The sequence below is a fragment of the Lycorma delicatula genome, chromosome 1 (genome assembly GCF_047948215.1).
Source record: "Lycorma delicatula isolate Av1 chromosome 1, ASM4794821v1, whole genome shotgun sequence".
NCBI lineage: Eukaryota > Metazoa > Arthropoda > Insecta > Hemiptera > Fulgoridae > Lycorma > Lycorma delicatula.
The window spans coordinates 93,026,661-93,045,847 of NC_134455.1; the positions used below are offsets into that span (position 1 = coordinate 93,026,661).

The following is a 19,187-nucleotide window of genomic DNA, read 5'->3' on the forward strand; positions in this document are numbered from 1 at the left end:
CAAGTCGTCAGCATATGCTATGATTTCAACTCCATCTGGTAAATTCAGCCTCAAAACATCATCAAAGGCTATTAACCACAGCAAGGAGCCCAGGACAGAAAAAAAAGGAAAAAAAGGAGCCCAGCCTGCGGTACACCACCAAAAATTTGATGTCTCAAGCTTCCCTCCAAGGTGTTAACAGTGCACCATCTGTTGTTCAGATAATCGCTAACTTGTCTCTGTAACCAACTACTAATGCCTCTTCTAGCCAGGGCATTCCTTATAGTATCCCATTTGACAGTACCAAAGGCATTTTGGATATTGAGTGTAATTAATAGTGGTATTCTTTGCGTTCTCCATGTTCCGCTATGCGTGGAGAGGGCCCATTTATAAATCCTGTCCAAAGCCTGCAAAGTAGATCTGCCCTTTCTAAAACCGTACTGATTCCTTTGTAGTCCATCATTACCTTCGAGCTCTTCTATAATTGAATTTGTTATTAATCTTTCTGCCACTTTTCCAATATTATTTATAAGGCTAAGTGGCCTGTATGTAATAGTCTGTGCGTCGACTGCCTTTTTTGGTAAGAAAACTACCTTGGATGTTTTCCATATGTCAGGAAACAGTTTATTTTGTACTCCATAGTTCACAATATCTGTGATTTCCCAGGGAACTCTACTCATGAGTCCTTTAAGGATTGCAGCTGGTATGTTATCTGGACCAGGGCTTTTCTTGTCTTTTAATCTTCCAATAGATGTGGCAACTTCGGTCTGAGTGAATCTTCTTCCATCACAATCAATCAAATCAGCTATTCCAGGGTCATCAACCGGAAATAAGACATTTAATTGTGCCCTAGCATTCTCCATAGTTAGGGTAGGAAACTGTCGCCCCAGTTTTCCTGTGACCAGCTTATATGCATGTCCCCACGAATCGTTATCGAGTTCTGTGCATAGTTCTCTCCATTTGTTTTTTTTTGCCTGCTTAATTAAATAATTGAGGGTACGCCTTGCTTCAGCAAATGCCATTGATGCCATTTCATGCGCCAGGCCTCCGTTCCTGAATGTCCTTTGCTTCTTTCAACGACAGAGTTGAAGCTTCCTCCTCTGTTCGGCAATTCCAGCGTTCCACCAGTAGACTGGGCGACGTGTATTGGACAACGGTATTCTTGCCATTTCAGCAATTATAATATCTTGTAGAACTGACGGTGTGACTACCCTACCGTCAGACAGTTTGTTGGCAGCTCTGTCTACAATTTTATTTATTTGTCCACTATTTGTCCACGCGGATACCCACAAGGACAGGCAATAGGCGGTAAGGCTTCCTTCATTGTCATCAGTGTTACAAAGTGATCGCTGGCGGTCTCCTCCCTGAGGACTCTCCATTGGAAGAGTGATGGGTCCCAACGACTGTTAATCAAAGTGAGGTCAAGCACAGATCTATGTCCTCTTGCCTCAAATGTGCAGGAGTTATCGTTAAGGCATACCAAACCTACAGCCATCATCATATTTCCAAATATTTCTCCTCTTCTATTTGTATGGTTACTCCCCGCTAATGTCACTTTACAATTGAAATCTCCCATTAGGACGATTCTTTTTGTTGCCCGCTGTAATACTCCGGTGAGTTCGAAGATGTATTGCTCAAATGTATCTAGAGTAATATTTGGGCTTATGTAACCAGATACTAAGACCATATCAGGCAAAAGCACAGCCAAAATACCATCTCCTCTGTAGAGAAGCTGCCATCCTAGTTTGTTACTGACATTATGAATGGCCACATCGCCAGATGCGTCGGCAAGCCAGTTGTGACGGGCCGCCGTCCTATAATTTGGCTCAGTGGTCACCACAATGTCCATTCTTTCGTTTCTGGCTATTTCCTCCATCATGCGAAAGGAGACTTCGATTGGCATTTGAGAGCAGTAGTTTAGCCATCCGTTCTCTTGTTGCACCCTACGCATCCAGTGCGGTGATCAGAACTACAGCAATCCAGACATTTCATTTGCTCCCTGCAATCTATTAAAGAGTATTTAGAAATCAAATTCTTCACTCAAAGGATTTTATGAAACAAACTGGAACACAACCGTAAAGCGTATTAAAAATTTCCTTTTTTAGTTAATCTAAATTAGTGATTATTTGTGGTTGCACTGAAGTACTGATGGTCTGGATTAGAATCATACATATTTTTTCTCTAGCATGTTTATTTTGAATATTGTATTTTCATTTCTGTTGAAAAAATATTAAGTATAAAAAATTTAATATTATTTCACAAAAAAACATATTTTTGAGAATGATGGTGAAATGGTTGACTTAACTAAAATGATTGAATAAATTCTGAGGAAATATGCAGTATTTTCAAGAAGTATTTTGCTATTTTATATTTTGGAATGGACTGTTTTGGAGGTATTGAGAGTAAAGTGTATCAAGAGTTAAGGTAACTATTAAGGAGAGTAACTGATCAGAATTGGGGTTACAAGTCCAAGAAGTATATTTAAAAACATTTTCAATTTCATTGGTTCAAATTTATTTAAATTGTTATGTGATAAACAAAGTCTAATCTGTCATCAAGTCAGGAATTGTAAATATCAGTTGGTTGAGCCAACAATATCTTAAAAAATTACTATCATAAAAAAATATTCCAGAAAATGCATAAAATTTAATCATTTCTTATGAAATATTTAGTTTTTACTTTATTTATTTATTTTTTCATATTTACTTTCATTGCTGAGAATGCTATACTTGAGACACATTGTTAAAGAACAATTTTGGAAAGCTTTTTATTAAAATATTTATTGCATCAATTAAGTAATTGAGCGAGATTCAGTCACGTGTAAAATGAATGGTTGGATGTATTATTTATTATTATTATTATTATTATTATATACTTTTTACATATTCATCAGTTATGTAACACAACCTGACACCTGAATAAAATAAAACAATTTTAATTGTGAAATTTATTACAATCATACTAATTTTAATTAAAATCTACCATCATAATTATTTGTTTTCAGAACACTTAGTCATCTTCAAATAGATAAACTATTCAAAATTTAAAAAAACAAGGAGTATTCAACTCATTGTATATTCTTCAGTTGTGTTAACACACCAGCTAATATTATTAGTTTATTTGTTAAGAAAATTTAGGGAAGGTATGAACCTTTATATATATCATATACTGTTTGTCCATCTTATGAGAGTATGTTATCAAGTTATTGTTTCTTAAAGACTAACAGACTGCAATAATATACACAGAAGTAAAGTTAATCTAACAATAATGAAACCTCTAACTGATATGTCAACAATGATTTGTGGGTTGTGACACACTTCCAGTTTCTCTACAATTTGAGGATTTTCTAAGATACGCCAACTCCTCTAAAAAAGTTGGTTGGGCTCTCTATAATGAGGAGTTTTAATGGTACTTGAAAATTCTAAGGTGGGCAGAATAGATTCCACTAAAAGTAAGACTGGATTGTTAGATTCAGAATTTTCCATCTTTAATTTGGCATTTTTCTTCTGAAAAATGGTCATTAGAAGTATTATAGAAGGCCGTCAATATTGGCGCTAATCAAAATTTTGTTGGAAAAGTTTCAGATAATTTTTGGTCAATATTTTTGTAATAATTAATTTCAGAAAACAAATTAAAAATTTTAATTTCAGTATTTACATCAGAGGTGCAATTATCATTTTTTGGATAACAGTATTTATGTATTATGATTTCGTGTAATTTTTTAATGAATCAATTGCAATGTTTAATTATTGTGTAATGTTTTGCTTTTTTGACAACATAATAAGTTGGATTTTTATTTACATCTAATTATATGGCTTTAATTTTTAGTGTTACCTAATTTCCAATTGATTATAATTTTTTATTTCACTATGAAAACCTTTTTTTCCCTTACTGAGTCTTAGCAGAGTGTAAAGGACAATCCACCAGGTTGGTCTACTGGTGAACTTATAATTGCAAATCAGCTGATTTTGAAGTTGAGAGTTCTAAGGTTGAAATCCTAGTAAAGGCAGTTAGTTACTTTTATATGGATTTGAATGTTAGATTGTGGATACCAGTGTTCTTTGGTGGTTGGGTTTCAATTAACCATGCATTTTAGGAATGGTCAACCTCTCTCTCTCTCTCTCTCTCTCTCTTGACCATCTTGGTTGACCTAAGACTGTACAAGATTACATTTCATTTACATTCATCCTCTGGTTCTGGAGGCTAAACACAGAAAAATAAACAAAGAAAGTATGTAAAGGACTCATTAATTTACCTACTATCTGCCCCTGTTTTTCTTTTGGATGTGACATATGCAAATCATCTAGGTATAAATGACACTAGACAGAGTTATTTTCGTTAACAGTAACCATCTTCATTATGCAGCCAGTTTCTGTGGGGAATAAAATTAAGTTATTATTTATAAAGGTGAATATAATCTGCATTCTGAAGGCCTGAGCATGCTAATATGCTACAGTACATTTGACGTGAGTGATATAGATAATGAGGAACCACCACTTAATTTTAATGAGCCTGACATGTTATTCTTGAAAATGGTATTTTGGTAAATAGTAATTTTGGTATTTTTTTAGGTTTGGTTTGCACTCCAATCACTAATTTATTTATTTGCTATCGTAGCAAGGCGATGTACTGAATTAATCATAATGGCATATGCATTAGGTGGCAGCAAAATTAGGCGAGGGGTCTTTGTGCTTCTGCGGGTTTGTGGAGTAGTTCTAGAGAGCTAGGTGGTAGTGCTAGTAGGAGTCCGATGCCTTCGGAGAAGGCTAAGACAGGGTGGAATTTACTGATGAGAATGTCTTCTGAGGCATTTGCATCAGTGGCATCTTACCGAGACCGGCTGATGACTATAGAATGTAATCAGTTTGAGGGCAAGAATATGTTTTCCGATTAAGCCAATAATGGCTAGGAATGGAGGGGGGCGGTGTGGCAACCAGACATGTCACAAGGTGGGCGTTCCCATTAGGGGGTTGGGGGGGGGATTGAGATGGTCTTTTTTTTTGGTGGTGAATAGTGCCTTTTTATCCATGACTGAGTGAGCTTCTTTTTATAATTCCTATGTAAGAACATGGACAATGTTCCATCCTATACACACACCATAGATATGGCTTGGAAAATTGCATCAACCTCTAAGTCAATTTTAGGAAGCTCTTTCAAGACATTGAAAGATGGGATTGATATGCACAATATCTACTGGTAGTGGTAAATAAATAAAATAGCATAAGGTTTTATCAACCCACTCATCACTGCAGAGTTTAAAAAGAGTATATTCTACTTATATTAATCATTTTCCCACATTCAAATATAAATAGTTAAGTCCTGCATCAGATAGTAGATTACATTTACTTATAATTAAAATATTTCCAATGTCTCAAGAAGAAAACTAAACAATTTGTAAAAGTAAGGTAACATGCCAACAGCCAAAGTCACCCTGATGTACTGATACCTGTAAATGACTTAAGAGTGCTGCATACAATTCACTGTACAGTTTTTCATTTCATGATTAAATTGATAAGAGTCTACATTACCGAATTATAATATTTCAACAGTTTTATGTTGTATACTGTAAATGAAACAAAGAAAAAACAATAAAATTATATATTTAAAAAATATTATATGTTGTAGAACAATCTTTAGATATCTACCTTTTATATAAAAACATAGGTTTTACAGTAAACATTGTTTACATGCTTATTGTATGATCGCAGAAAAGTTCCTTAATTGTTAAAATTAAGGAATGGGATCATGAAGGAGTGTTTTATAGAGAATCAAGCCCTTCTTACATATCTACAAAGTAATACAACTTTGGTTCATGTATGATTCTGGTCTTTCTTTAATAGATTTATAAAAAGCATTTGGTAGAATCAAATGGGGTAAGTTGATTGAAATACTTAAAAAAAAAGAAGGTAATAAAAAAAAAAGGTAAAAAAGGCTGGTCCAATAGTATACATCACACAAGACGCACAACTGCAAATGGTAAACAGATTTATGATAAATTGGTTAGAGCTAATTTTTGAGGTAAAAAAGCTGCTGTCAATCATCAACATTACAAAATCTGTTCATTGAAGACATGATGAACAACATACCAGAAGAAGAAAGAATAAGAATGGAGATTGAAAGAGCATTCAGATTTGCTGATGATAAGTGATCCTAAAAAATGAAAGTGAAGCATCCCAAAGGAAAATAAAAGCATCAAGTAAAAAGAAAAAATAATGAGATGAAAACAAATATAAGAAAAACAAAAATTGTGAGGATAATCAAGAGAAAGGAGATGGTGACAGCAAAGTAAAGAAAGGAAGAATAGAACATGTTAAAAGGTACAGTTAAAGAGAATTAAGTGAAAAATAATTCTTATTGTTAAGAAGTTCAGATTTACACTGAAACTTAAGACATCAAAATTCTTTATGCAACATACATTTTATCGTAAAAAGTTAAGCTAATAATGCTAATGTGTTTATATTACATCAGTGGATGATTTGTCTTTTTAATTAAAATATATTTTACAATTAGAATAACTTGAATTATATTGCCAGATACCATTTTGTACACATAAATATTTATAGAGATTAATTAAATTTACATTAATGGTAAAAAAATAATATAAAAAATAAATAACTGGAAGAATAGAATACAGAAGACAAGAATAGCAATGACAAAAGTAGTCTTTATTAAAAATAAATGATTATTATGAAGAGGTATGAACATAAAGATGAGGAAAATGAATGTTCAAATACAACATGTATAATGATTTGTATGGATGCAAAACACAAATGACAGATAAAGAGTGAGAAAGTTTATTCTATGATTATTATAATCAAAAATAATCCTAGAGCTTGATGCATTTAAAATGTAGATATAGAGGAAGTTGGAGAGAATAAAACTGGTCTCAAAGAGAAAAATGAGGAGGTCGGACTGTTAAGTAGATAGAATATATATATATATATATATATATATATATATATATACATGCTGTTCAGAGGAAGAAAGATGACAGGATTTTGAAGAGCAAAAGGATTGATTATTAACATCAGCTCTTGATGTAACAAATGAAGAAAAGAAGGAAGAAAATAAAAATAATCTACAAAGTTATGAATGGAAGGTATAGAAGACTAATGAACAGTTAGCGTAGGAACAAAAATTGTTCCTGAACTCAACAAAATGACAGGACCTGCCAAATAGCAAAACACTGCATGATCATAATGGTGAAATGACAATATGTGGTTAGCGGGATTTTGCATATTTCATATTACCATATGAAATACGAGGTCTGTAAATAAAGTAATGAGACTGGTTCAGAAAAGCATTTTATTTTCAATCAAATTATACATGGACTATATCAGCTTAGAAATAATTCCCTTGGGAAGCCACACAACATTTCAAACGGTTTTCTCCACTCTTCATAACAGTGTTGGAATCAGAAACTGGAATATCCTTCAGATGGTCAGTTACATTTTTTTTAATGTTTTCTACTTTTACAAAATGGTATCCTTTGGTATTTCTTTAAAGTCGGGAACAGGAACAAGTCGCAGCGACTGAAGTCAGGTGAATAAGGTAGTTGAGGAACTACAGGAATGTTTTTCTTTGCCAAAAAACTCACTAATTGAGAGTGCAGTGATAAGGTGCATTGTCATGATACAGCATGCAGTTGTCTTTGATGGTTGGTCTTACACAGACAACTCTTTTCCACAGTTTTTGGGAATAACTTTGGTAACTTGGTAAACATACAAATTTACAGTCTGTCCTGTAGGCCAAAACTCCTTGTGGACAATCCCATTACTATCAAAGAAACAAAAGCATGGTTTTGATTTGCTCATTTCTGGTTTTTTGGGATGTGGTGAGTTTGAAGTATGCCACTCCTTGCTCTGGCGTTAGGTTACTGGGTCATCCTCAAATATTCAAAATTCATCACCAGTAATAAGATTTTTTAGAAAATCAGGATCAGTTTCAATTCGCCCTAGAGGATTGTGATACACTTCCACCCTGCTGTTTTTCTGTTCAAAAGTGAGGTTTTTTGGAACCAATTTTCACAAACTTTTTCTGCAACTGATTCCCAGCCATATGAAAATACTTTACACCCCCTAACAACTTGGGCTCATGACAGAGCGTTCGTTATCTTCATACACCCTTTTCAATTTTAAAAAAGTTTCCGTAGCATTCTCACCGTGTTTAACACAAAATGTGACTGCACAACATTGCTTATAATTAGTATCACTCACTTTTGTAACAAAACAAAAACATGTTTCACAAAAACTTTGTTTACATCTCATGTGGCAGCAATAAACTAAAAATATTAATATAAATCTGCTGTTCACATAATCTTACATTTACTAGTAACTTTACAGTGTTTCCACATTGGCTGCCAAAAAAACTAGTTTCATTACTTTATTTACAGACCTCGTATATATGATATGATAAATTCACATACCGTATCGTTTTTTTATCACATATATGATGAATTGGGAAATAATAGAATCACAAACATATAATTGGGAAATATTTAATGGTAAAACATCTTATACAGGTGTTATATTTTTTGCATAACATTCCTGAAAAATAAAAAAAAATAACAGGCACATCTGATCTGAGGAGAGAGAAAAACAGTGGCTAAAAAATGATTTTTTTATTTTATGATCTTGGATATGAAATTATTACATATTTTAATGAGGAAGATGAGGTATGTAACTCAGGAATGCATGAACACAGAGAATGAAAGAATGAATAATTATTGTAATATATTAAAACCAAAATTACTAACCTGTCAGTCACTGCAAATGTAATAAACACAATATTTTTAATTATTTTATACATCAGTTATATGTACTAATGAAGGCATCAACAACAATATTTGACTCAAAATGAACTACACCATTTAAATTACTTAGAGCCGAAAAACTTCAAATGTAAGCAGCTTGAATTTACAATATTTAAAATTATTGTTTGTGTATATTAATTATAAAATTATCCTATCTTAGTAACACTGAGAAAATTGACACAAACAACACTGGTAAAGAAAAGAAATGATAGGTGTTACTCCATAAAAAATTATAAATTACCATTAAATTCAGGAAATTCCCCCACCATATAAAAACAGCCTCTTGCTCTTAACCAGAAATCCAAATCTTTCTTCCTTATACAAAGGTGGAAACACCAACTAAGAATACTTCAATTTCTAGCACGACAAGATGGTTTTAAATATAGAACATAATCTTGTAATATGATCATGTGAACACTTATTCCATTTGAATTTATTCATGTTACAGTTTACTTACCTAACTATTTCATAAATGTAAATGGAAAATAGTAAAAATATTTTTAAAACATCCTAAAATTTGTTATATTCTTTTTAAAGAATTTGACAAAAATATGCATTACTTTTCCCATCATCCATAAACATTTTTCAATATGAGTATTTTATTCTATTTAATGAATAATATCAAAAGAAAAGAAAGGAAATGAATGTAATCAAATTAAACAGAGTTGCGTGAAGCTGTATCTAGAGCCACCTCTGAAGGTGGCTCCAGGGTAGGTAACATGCAACAACTACCTTAGAAGAGAACACTTGTATTTTGTATATGTGTTCTCAATCTCAAGCTTTCATCAAAGGTAATACACAGAAACTTAGCCTTTTTTACATGCTTAATCCATGACTTGTCATGGATTAAAATATAACCTATTAAAATGCCTGTTTCTTCAACAATGAAAGCTCATTACATTTGATTTTAATGTGTTTAAAAATAATTTATTGTCTGAAAACCAATTTTTAGTTTTTAAAATGAATTAATGATATCAAAGTATAATTTCTAAAGTTTTTTTTAGATGATTAATATACCACATAAGCTTGAAGCTTGTGCATGGGAATATGAAATGGAAATTTTGTAGTATATGAAAAATGCCATACCTGACCAGGGTTTGAACCAGGACCTCTGGACAAAAGGCTGAGATGCTGCCACTCCACCATGGAGTTCAGAGTGATCAATTTTGAAATCAATACCATAATGATATCAAACATGAAAATGATTTAATCTCATACAGAAAATAGTGAAGTCATTTATAAAGATTATAAATAATAAAGGACATAACACTTAGCCTTGGAGAACACCTGTTATGTTTTTCCGACCAAACGATTCAATAAACAAAATGTGAATATATAAAACCATTTTTCTTAACCTTTTGGGTAAGATTTTTCAACAGATTTAGAAAAGGTATTTTATTACCAATATGATGCAATTTAGCAAACATATAAAATGATAAACAAGATCAAAAGTCTTAAAATTAAAAGTCAACAAAAATTCCTACAGTTTTTAATTTAGCTTCTAAGCAGTTAATAAATCTGTGGCGAGATATAAAACAAATAAAAAACATTAAATAATAATTATTAACCAAGAAATCTGAAAAAGAAAAAATAATTAAAACAACTAATTGAAAAGCCTTTTCTAAACCCAAAATGCCTTTCACTAAATATTTCAAATTTTATAAAATAAACTGTCAATCAGGGTTATTCATAATATCTTTAAAAATTTTGAGATCAGATTGAAATGGGTGTTACAAACAAGAAGAAATACTGATTAAGTAATCCTTATAATAAGCAATAGAACTTTTGCCAGGCATTAACATGTATTAAAAGGTTTTTTTGGTTATTATTTTCATTAAGTCATATTTTCAGTGAATTTTTTTAAAATTCTAAATAATCATTAATTTATTTTGTAATTTTCTTTATCTAAAAAGATTTTTATTGTAATAATTTTCCTTCTATGTTATTAAATTTATCTATCAATTATGATAATTGATATGTGATACAATTATAATTTTTTTTATATATCTCAGTAAATAATAATAATCTGAAAGAAATGAGAATTAATGAACTCTTCTTCAATGAATACTATCTTTATTTTATGAGTTTTTAAGTCTTTTAAAGATGTTATGGATTATGAGAAATATGATGATTAATCACTGATATTTCATTATTATTATTATAAAAAGTAGTACTAATCATAAAATAAGTAATTTAATAATTGCGTGCTTCATTTCAACAAAACAAATTGCGTTATTAATCTTCTTCTTACAACAGGTAGGAGATATTGTGCATTTTGGAATGGAGTTTCAGATTAAATTCTTTTACGTAACAGTTCAATTATTAAGCTGGTTGCAGAACACCAAATCAATTAAGTTGAAATATATGGTAAATTTTCTAATTAAATTACTTTTAGTTTTATATAATTATATCTTTTAATTAAATTAAAATTTATTAGTTAAAGAAAATTTGCTTTTGCTTACTAAATACTTTACTATTATTAATTCATTTGTTAATAATAAAAAGTATTTTTAGATTTTGTTTATCTATAATTTAATTTTAGATTAATATTTATGCTAATATGTTTGCCCATAAATGTTTGTTTTGGATTTATCATTATTGAACAATAGGAATATGCTCGTTATAATTTAATTAACCCATAAGGTTGCTTTGAGGGGGGGGGTTATTTTATCAGATTATATTCTATTTTTAAACATGTTACAAGCAATTTTTTTTCTACCTTTTCTTAAGACAATTTTGAATCTTTCTCATCATTTTAGTAATAGCAATTTTTTTTAATTGGTATTACTAAAATTGATGATCTAGAGAAAGTACTATGAAAAAATATCAGTTATAATCGCGGCTGCCCTGTAATGCTGAGGGACTAGGAATTTGGTTTAATCTGGAGAAAGTGTGCAGGTGGTGCAAAAAATGCTGATGCTTGGTGCCATGGCAGCGAGAGCTGCAATCATTCTACTATCCTTTTACATAACATTTGCTTCATACCTAACAGCAAATAGGCCTTCATAAGATGTATTGTATTGTGGTGTTAGTATTGGATCGCAGAATACAATTTTTTGAAATTTTAATCACCTCAGTGTATAGCTAGCTAATAAATGAACATTATTATATTTTTAAATTTAATTATTTATACATATATAAGTTTAGGCCAAATTTAATTGGCTCACTGAAGAATATTTAATTAATATCTGACCATTTTCTGTGAAAAAATATGTTATGCATTTTTAAAAAATGGTAAATGTGACAAGAATTACAGAAGGGCTAATGTAAAGCTGAAATTTTACAGAGAGACCAGGAAATCCCCATACTCTAGTTATGAAATTATTATGATAGGTGCAGCTTACCTTCTATTGATCTAAAACATCTGTTCCTCCATGTTCAAAGCACAGCTGTATGCTCCTCCACCTCCGGCTGTTCATCCGCTGAAATGTAATGATGTTAGCGATCCCTTTTGCCGTTAATTCTGGAGGCAACCACTCGTCGATCATTCTCAGATAACTGTGTTGATTAACTGCGTCATCGAAAAAGTAAATACAAAGGAAATGTTCAGCTATCATCCCACCCCAAATCATAACATAAGGCGAATGGCGTTCGATTTCCTCAAGAAAGTGAGGATTGTCTTTCACCCAGAAAAAAATTGTTGGTTACGAGAGCTTTTATAAATAGAACACTCGTCTGATTCCCGCCCACTCCTTCCAATAGTAGGCCTACACATAAAATGGTATAACATGCAAATCAAAATGTGTTGCCTTCATTGATTGCTGGTGTTCCATTTCCTTTTCAAACAAATATTCAAAAGAAAATTCAAGCTAACAATTAAATACACTATATAATGCAATCGGAAATTACAGCAGAAATTAATTATTTTTAAATGTTCGAACAAAATAAGCCATTTTAATTAAAAAGGGTGAACGCCATCGACTTTGCAAAAAGTATTAGAATTTCCGAGGTTACTGTTATCAAAATCATCACTGTCACTTTCACTATCTTCTTATAAAGAAATAATAAATGATTCCATAGTATTGTCAATAATGTGCTCTTGTTTCATATATTCAGCTTCTTCTGTTTCCTTAACTTTATTACACCTTCCAATTTTTATCAAAATGAAATTTTTGAGTACGTCTCACCACATACTTGGCAAAGCCATCTAGTCTCGTTACAGGCATTTCACGGGGTTTGTATTTTATTGCAGTAGAAAAAGAAGTGTCCGCCAGATTTTCGATTAATTTTCTAGCAACCGCTTTATCTCTTTTCTTACAATTTGGACTTGGAATCGCGATACCCCACATGCATCTGCTGTTCTTTCTTCACATTTTTTAATGTGCATCAGTTGTTTATCTTCCTTTTCCGACTTCGGAAACTGATCATCTTCTTTTTCATAAACTTACACACTTATTTACTATTTCCCGGGGATGCCGTTTTAGTTTTTATGGTAGACTTAAGTTTACTCGTAATTATAAAACACTTATAAAACGTGACTACCTTTTCTCGATCAAAACTCGAATAAAAAAAAAACGTAATTTGCACAAATGCTCGTACAGGATCAACAAGTCAGGAAAACCAGTTAATTGGATCATACTAAAACATTCAATTATGTAGGCTTATGGGTAATTATTTATTTTATCTGGCTGTATTGATAACTATGAGCACATAGCAAACAATATAGGTATATTATTTCTTGATATGATTCATAGAAACATGTGATTCACTTCCTGAGTTATAATGCTTGGCTTGTCCGTTTTATTTTCACAATAAATAAATTAACGATAAACTATAGTCATATATATATATATATATAATTATTATTTATTTTATATATATAAATTAATTATATAAATAAATATATATATATATATATATATATATGGAGAGAGACGCCTTTGTCTGCTGGCATAATTATAATACTTGTTGAGAATAGGCCTTCATTTTTATAACATTTAAAAATATACTATACATTTCTTCTTATGGTAAAATTCTTAATCATTTATGAAGTATAAACAGAATTAAAAGATATTTAAAATTAACTCATAATACCGTCCAGTAACATAAAATAATAAGTTGTATTTACAAAAAAGTAATTTACTTCTGCGTGTGAAAACTAAATTGAATGTTTACAGTTTGGATAACAGGCACTGTGTGCTAGGCAATGTGGTCTAAATTTCAAGGTTCATTGCAGCAGCTAAACTTTATGTTGATATTTTAAAAGACATATTACATTGTATTACCATGGTTGTTGGGTTTTCATCAAGTGCACTGTTTCAAGAATAATTTTCCTGAGATTAGACAAGGCTAATTGGTAAACAGTAATTACATTTACTGAAAAAAAATTATAATTCCAGAATTAAAAATGAAGAATTATTGATAAAAATAATAATTTTCATAAGTAATGATAAAATTTCTCTTTGATCAAGAATAAAAAAGCTGTTATCTTACTTTTTAATATTGCTGAGTAATATTATACAGTATTCATGATTTGGTTTAAAAAAATTAAAAAGGTATTACATGAGAAGTATAAGACTATCAGTGGCAGGAAAATTTTTATAAATACCTTATTAAATTTTCCTCAATGGTTTTTGCAAAATTACTCATTTTTTGGGAAACCTAACCAAATCTTAATTTTAACGGGAAAAAGGACATCAAACAAAGCATTATTGTGGCAGTGAGTTTGACTGGAATGAGATATATTCTAAAACCAACATTTTGCTTTTGTTTGGACTGCTCATCGGGAAGGTTTTCTCCATTTTTTTTAATAATTACAGATAAACTTTATTTTTTGTAACTTTTCTTTTTTATTATTTCAACTTTGTTTTTATTATCTTGTCTTTTTTATTTATTTTTACTAATCCAGTAGGATTACAATGATAATCACTGATAAAGATTATCTAACAAATGAAATACAAATTTGTTGCTTGATTTTTTCTTGAATAAAGTGATTCTTGTGCATACTTCTAGTTTTGTTCAAATAACCTTATATTACACTTCTTTGTATTTATTTAATGAAAGTATCTTTTATTTATATTAAAATATTTTCAAAGTGGAGTTCCACTATCTGCTTCCCTGTTACATAGAATGATATGTAACAGGGAATAATTTTTTTTATCTTTAAAAAAGACCAATCTTGAACGTAATGAAATCCATGAATATACATAAAACTAATAACTGAATAAACAGATACTAGTCTAATATACTGTAATATACTTTTTAACTATACTTTAAAGATATGCCTTCTGATCTAAAAAAGAAAAACGCCTAGCAGTAACTTCAGCTGTAAATATAATGCAATAACAGCAGCATTAATAATACTGATGAAAGCTACAATGTGCAGTTAAAAGCACACTTGATGTAAATAAAAATAAAAAGCTCTGATTAAATATTTAATTTAATTTAGTTATTCATTGAAATTAAATCATTCTGTATAGATTTACTTATTTTTAGGGTAATTTAGTAACATCATCTGGCATATCGCAATTGATATTTGGATACAACAGTTGAATTACATTTGAACTTGTACAGATGGTATTTCATATTCAGTTTGAAATTTGGTCTTTAATGAGTCACATTTTAGAGTTGAGTGTCAAATTCAAATTTGTTAGAACTTAGGGTGCGTGTGTGTTTGCATACTTGCTCATGAGTGAATGACAAAGAAACAAAATGACTGAAAGAAATAGATAGAAAATATTACTAGATTAATTTATTTGTTTCAGAAAGAGGAGAAATTGTTATTACATAGAAAGGGTAAGGATTTAATTTAAATAAATTAACATTAGAATTTAACTAACACCTATTCTTAAGCTATAAATAAGTAGTATATAAATATTAGAAATAAATTAAAATATTCTAATACAATGCTTTTAAACTGCTAAATAAACCTTTTCTTATCCTTCATCATTCATTACAGAAATTAATATCATTACTTTTTCTAAAGTAATTTAAATATACATATGTACTACCCACATAAGAAATAGAGTGAAAAATCAGAAAATTGTTGTTTTGTTTTTATTAACAGTATAAAGTACAAAAATAAATTTGTAAAATATGTTTGTATTTTACAACATTATAAAAATAAGTTTTAAAATGATCTGTACATCAAATTTATGCTGATTAGGCATGAGGTTTTGAAACCAGACTTCATTATATGAATATACACAGTATAAGAGCCGCTTGCAAAATTATTTGCCTGATGCAGAGATGGTTTGTTTGACCAGATGACTATGATATTTTTAATTATAATTTTTTAAATGGCATTCGTGAAGTTTCAGACCTGTTTGTTTTATTGCATGTTTGCTGGAGATTTGTTAAGCACTGAAAGTACAGGAGCTTGCTAATACTGTAAACATCTCGATAGACCATACTACGTTATACAGAATGTCTTGAATATTGAAAAACCTTTCCATTCCATGGGTGCTGCGTATATCAACAGTCAACCAAAAACGCATTTGACTGACAGCACTTCTCAAGAAGGGTTAGACCTACTTACATAGACTATGTTAAAAATTTAAAAAAACATTTCTGAAATATCTTGTGTTTTTCTTGTCAGGTCAAGAATTTTTTGAACAATCCTAGTATAGTACTTACTACTCATAGCATTTTCAACAGTATAAAACAGTTAAATATCTACTGAAAACCATACGTGTCAATTTTTATTAAAATTCAACATTTTTTTAACTCATAGTGACTGATACTGCTGTTAATCATTAATAAATGTAAACAACAAACAATGGAAATATACACAAGATTTTTTAACTTTGAAGATTCATGGGAATCAGTTAATTTAAATACAGCTTTTAATCCTTACTTTACATTCTCTAATTTTCTTCCTAGGGATGTTACTCCCTGAATTATTCATGGGATATTTGAAACACCAACATTTTGAACAAGAAGCAGTTTTCCAGGACCAAATTATTATATTTATTACAATTATAATACATATTATATCACTAATCTATCACAAGAGATAAATCATTATACTTCATTCTTGCAGCTGAATCAATTTATTCATAATTTTGTATATCTTTCTCTTAAAGATTACTACATAAATTAATACATTATGTTACATATTATTTCATACATCAAAAATATGGTTATCCTCCAGTGAGGTCTGACTGAACAGTTTGTTAAAACTGTATATTATTTATTTACTTATATGTTTTTTTTTATACTTATGTGTTTAGGTTTTACTAATGTACATTAATTGGAATAAATCACCGTATCATTTAACAACAATTTACTTAATTAAAAACGGATAACTGCAAAAGTAATTAGTAAAATTTTTAATTTGCTATTTATTTGTCCACAATGATTAGCGATAATATTTAAAAGTATAAAATGTTGCAATGACAAACTGAGCTAAATTTTATAATAAAACATTTCTAAAAACTTTCTTCAAAACATTTCCAGTTGTTTTTACAACTATCCTCAGAGATAATGACACCACACTGGTGTCAGCAGATATTATTAGAGGCAGTTTTAAACTGACTGATCATTTAGTACATTGTTTCTGTTTTTCTTTTAAATCTTTATATCTTTCATTAAGCTTACGTGTGTCAAAATGTGGTCTTTTTACTTTAAATGTGAGTTCACACTGTTGTTTACAAAGACAGTGTAAGACAATGTAAATAACTATCAAGATATCTAAACAAAACATCTTCGCTAAACACAAACAACAAAAAAATAAATTTTCTTAACCTCCACATAGAAAAACTTAATACTAAAATACCTAGTATACACAAATGGATATATAGCACGTTTATGGAAATATTTCTACACAAAATAAAATTTAAAAAAGCCAAAACAAAACACACCCAATTAGAATATATTAAGACTCAGAAAAAAATAACTAATACATTTAAAAAATTGGGTATAATATAGCTTTCAGAACAACAAACTAAACAAAATAAATAATTGTATGCAAAACACAATCACCAACCAAACATAACTCCTCTGTACAATAATTATAAACAGAACTGTCTCAAACAGCACAATGTTCTACATCATTCAAACTGGACATAATTTCAGACAAAGATATAATGAACACTTAAAGCCCTCTGCAGCAAAATTTGCCAAACATTTCATTATGTAACTATTTATGTATTACATAATTTAAAACTATAAACATTTGAAATAACAAATCAAATCCAAATTTGTAAATCAAACTTTATATATAACTTACCATACTTCAAACTATTTTCATTTGCCTTTGTGACCATCTTGTCATAAAATGGTTTGTTTATAAAATGTGGATCAATCATTTTAAAAGTTTATAGTTTTAAATAATTTTCATTACAAACTATTTTGGACAAAAACACACCATATATTATATGATACACTAACCTCTGTGGCAGAATGAGAGTGTCTTCATTTTGCATCTGGAAGGTTCTAGGTTAGAATATCAGTCAGGGCTTGGTATTTTTTCATACACCACAAAAATTCTTTTCTCCTATCATGTAAAAAAAGTAATTGTAATTGGCCATTACCATGAGGTTGTTGACATTAAATAAAAAAAAAAAGCTAACATAATAAAATGCCTTAATATAAATTTTAATTAAATTATTTCTACAATGATTTACAATTCATCTGAATTGTAAATCACAAACACTGATTAAATATTTTCTTAACTCTATTTTAAATCTATCATCATTTAACATTTTAAAATCAAGTGTAGTTTTAACAATCATTATAAATAGATTTATGCAAATTTAATCTAAGTCCATAATAATTTACAGTCACACATTTCAAAATCATGATTATGAGAATTTAGTCAACTAATATTACAAAACTAGACGGGAATTTTTGGGATGGGTTTTGATGTTTATTTATTATATATCTTATTTTTGGTTGGTATTTATCTATTATAACAGCACCACTATGGTTGGAAGGTTATATATAATAGATCTGTAAATTTATGACAGCTGTTGGAATCTGTTAAGAATAAAGTAGAAACACAAAACTAGAAATTGAATTATTTATTCAAATTAAGCTAACCTAACCAGCAAAAATCTAACAGCTTCTTCTTCACAACTTGGGAGATCCCAAATTCTAAGTCCACACATTTTACTTATAAGTTCACTGATAACTTTAAAAAAATATTTTTGTTTTATTGTTTTAATGATAAGAAGTAGAAAGTAGTTATTTAACTCGCCACCAGTCGCACTGGTTATAATCTCCCAATGATAGTAGCGCCGTTATAATATACAAGTACCTTGTAAATTATTTTTACTCCTTTTTTTAAAGAACAAAGATTCTTTCTACTAGTATGTTATTGGCTGAACTGAACAAGACAGTATTGTATGGCATAACTGCATAAACAACATCGTAATAAGCACACACTAAAGTGCTACTGTTAAAATATTTGTAATATTTTGTTCATGTGAATAGTTTCACATGTAACACACACCTG

At 29.9% G+C, this 19,187-nt stretch overlaps 2 protein-coding genes across 3 annotated transcripts in view; one reads left to right on the forward strand and one right to left on the reverse strand.

Moving 5' to 3' along the window:
* LOC142318144 (uncharacterized) overlaps positions 1–19,187 on the forward strand; it is a 73,003-nt gene that overhangs the window by 18,617 nt on the left and 35,199 nt on the right. Inside the window, exons 2-3 of one of the 2 annotated variants that reach the window (XM_075354685.1) lie at positions 11,048–11,158; positions 15,496–15,526. In XM_075354685.1, coding sequence (XP_075210800.1) covers positions 11,072–11,158; positions 15,496–15,526 — 118 coding nt within the window. In that variant the 5' untranslated portion in view covers positions 11,048–11,071. Of the gene's footprint in view, positions 1–11,023; positions 11,159–15,495; positions 15,527–19,187 lie in introns of those variants that run through there. The other variant, XM_075354686.1, reaches the window with a different exon arrangement.
* On the reverse strand, positions 1,235–1,855 carry LOC142317567 (uncharacterized). Its single transcript, XM_075354125.1, has one exon. It carries the CDS (start codon positions 1,853–1,855, stop codon positions 1,235–1,237), a length of 621 nt encoding a protein of 206 aa, XP_075210240.1.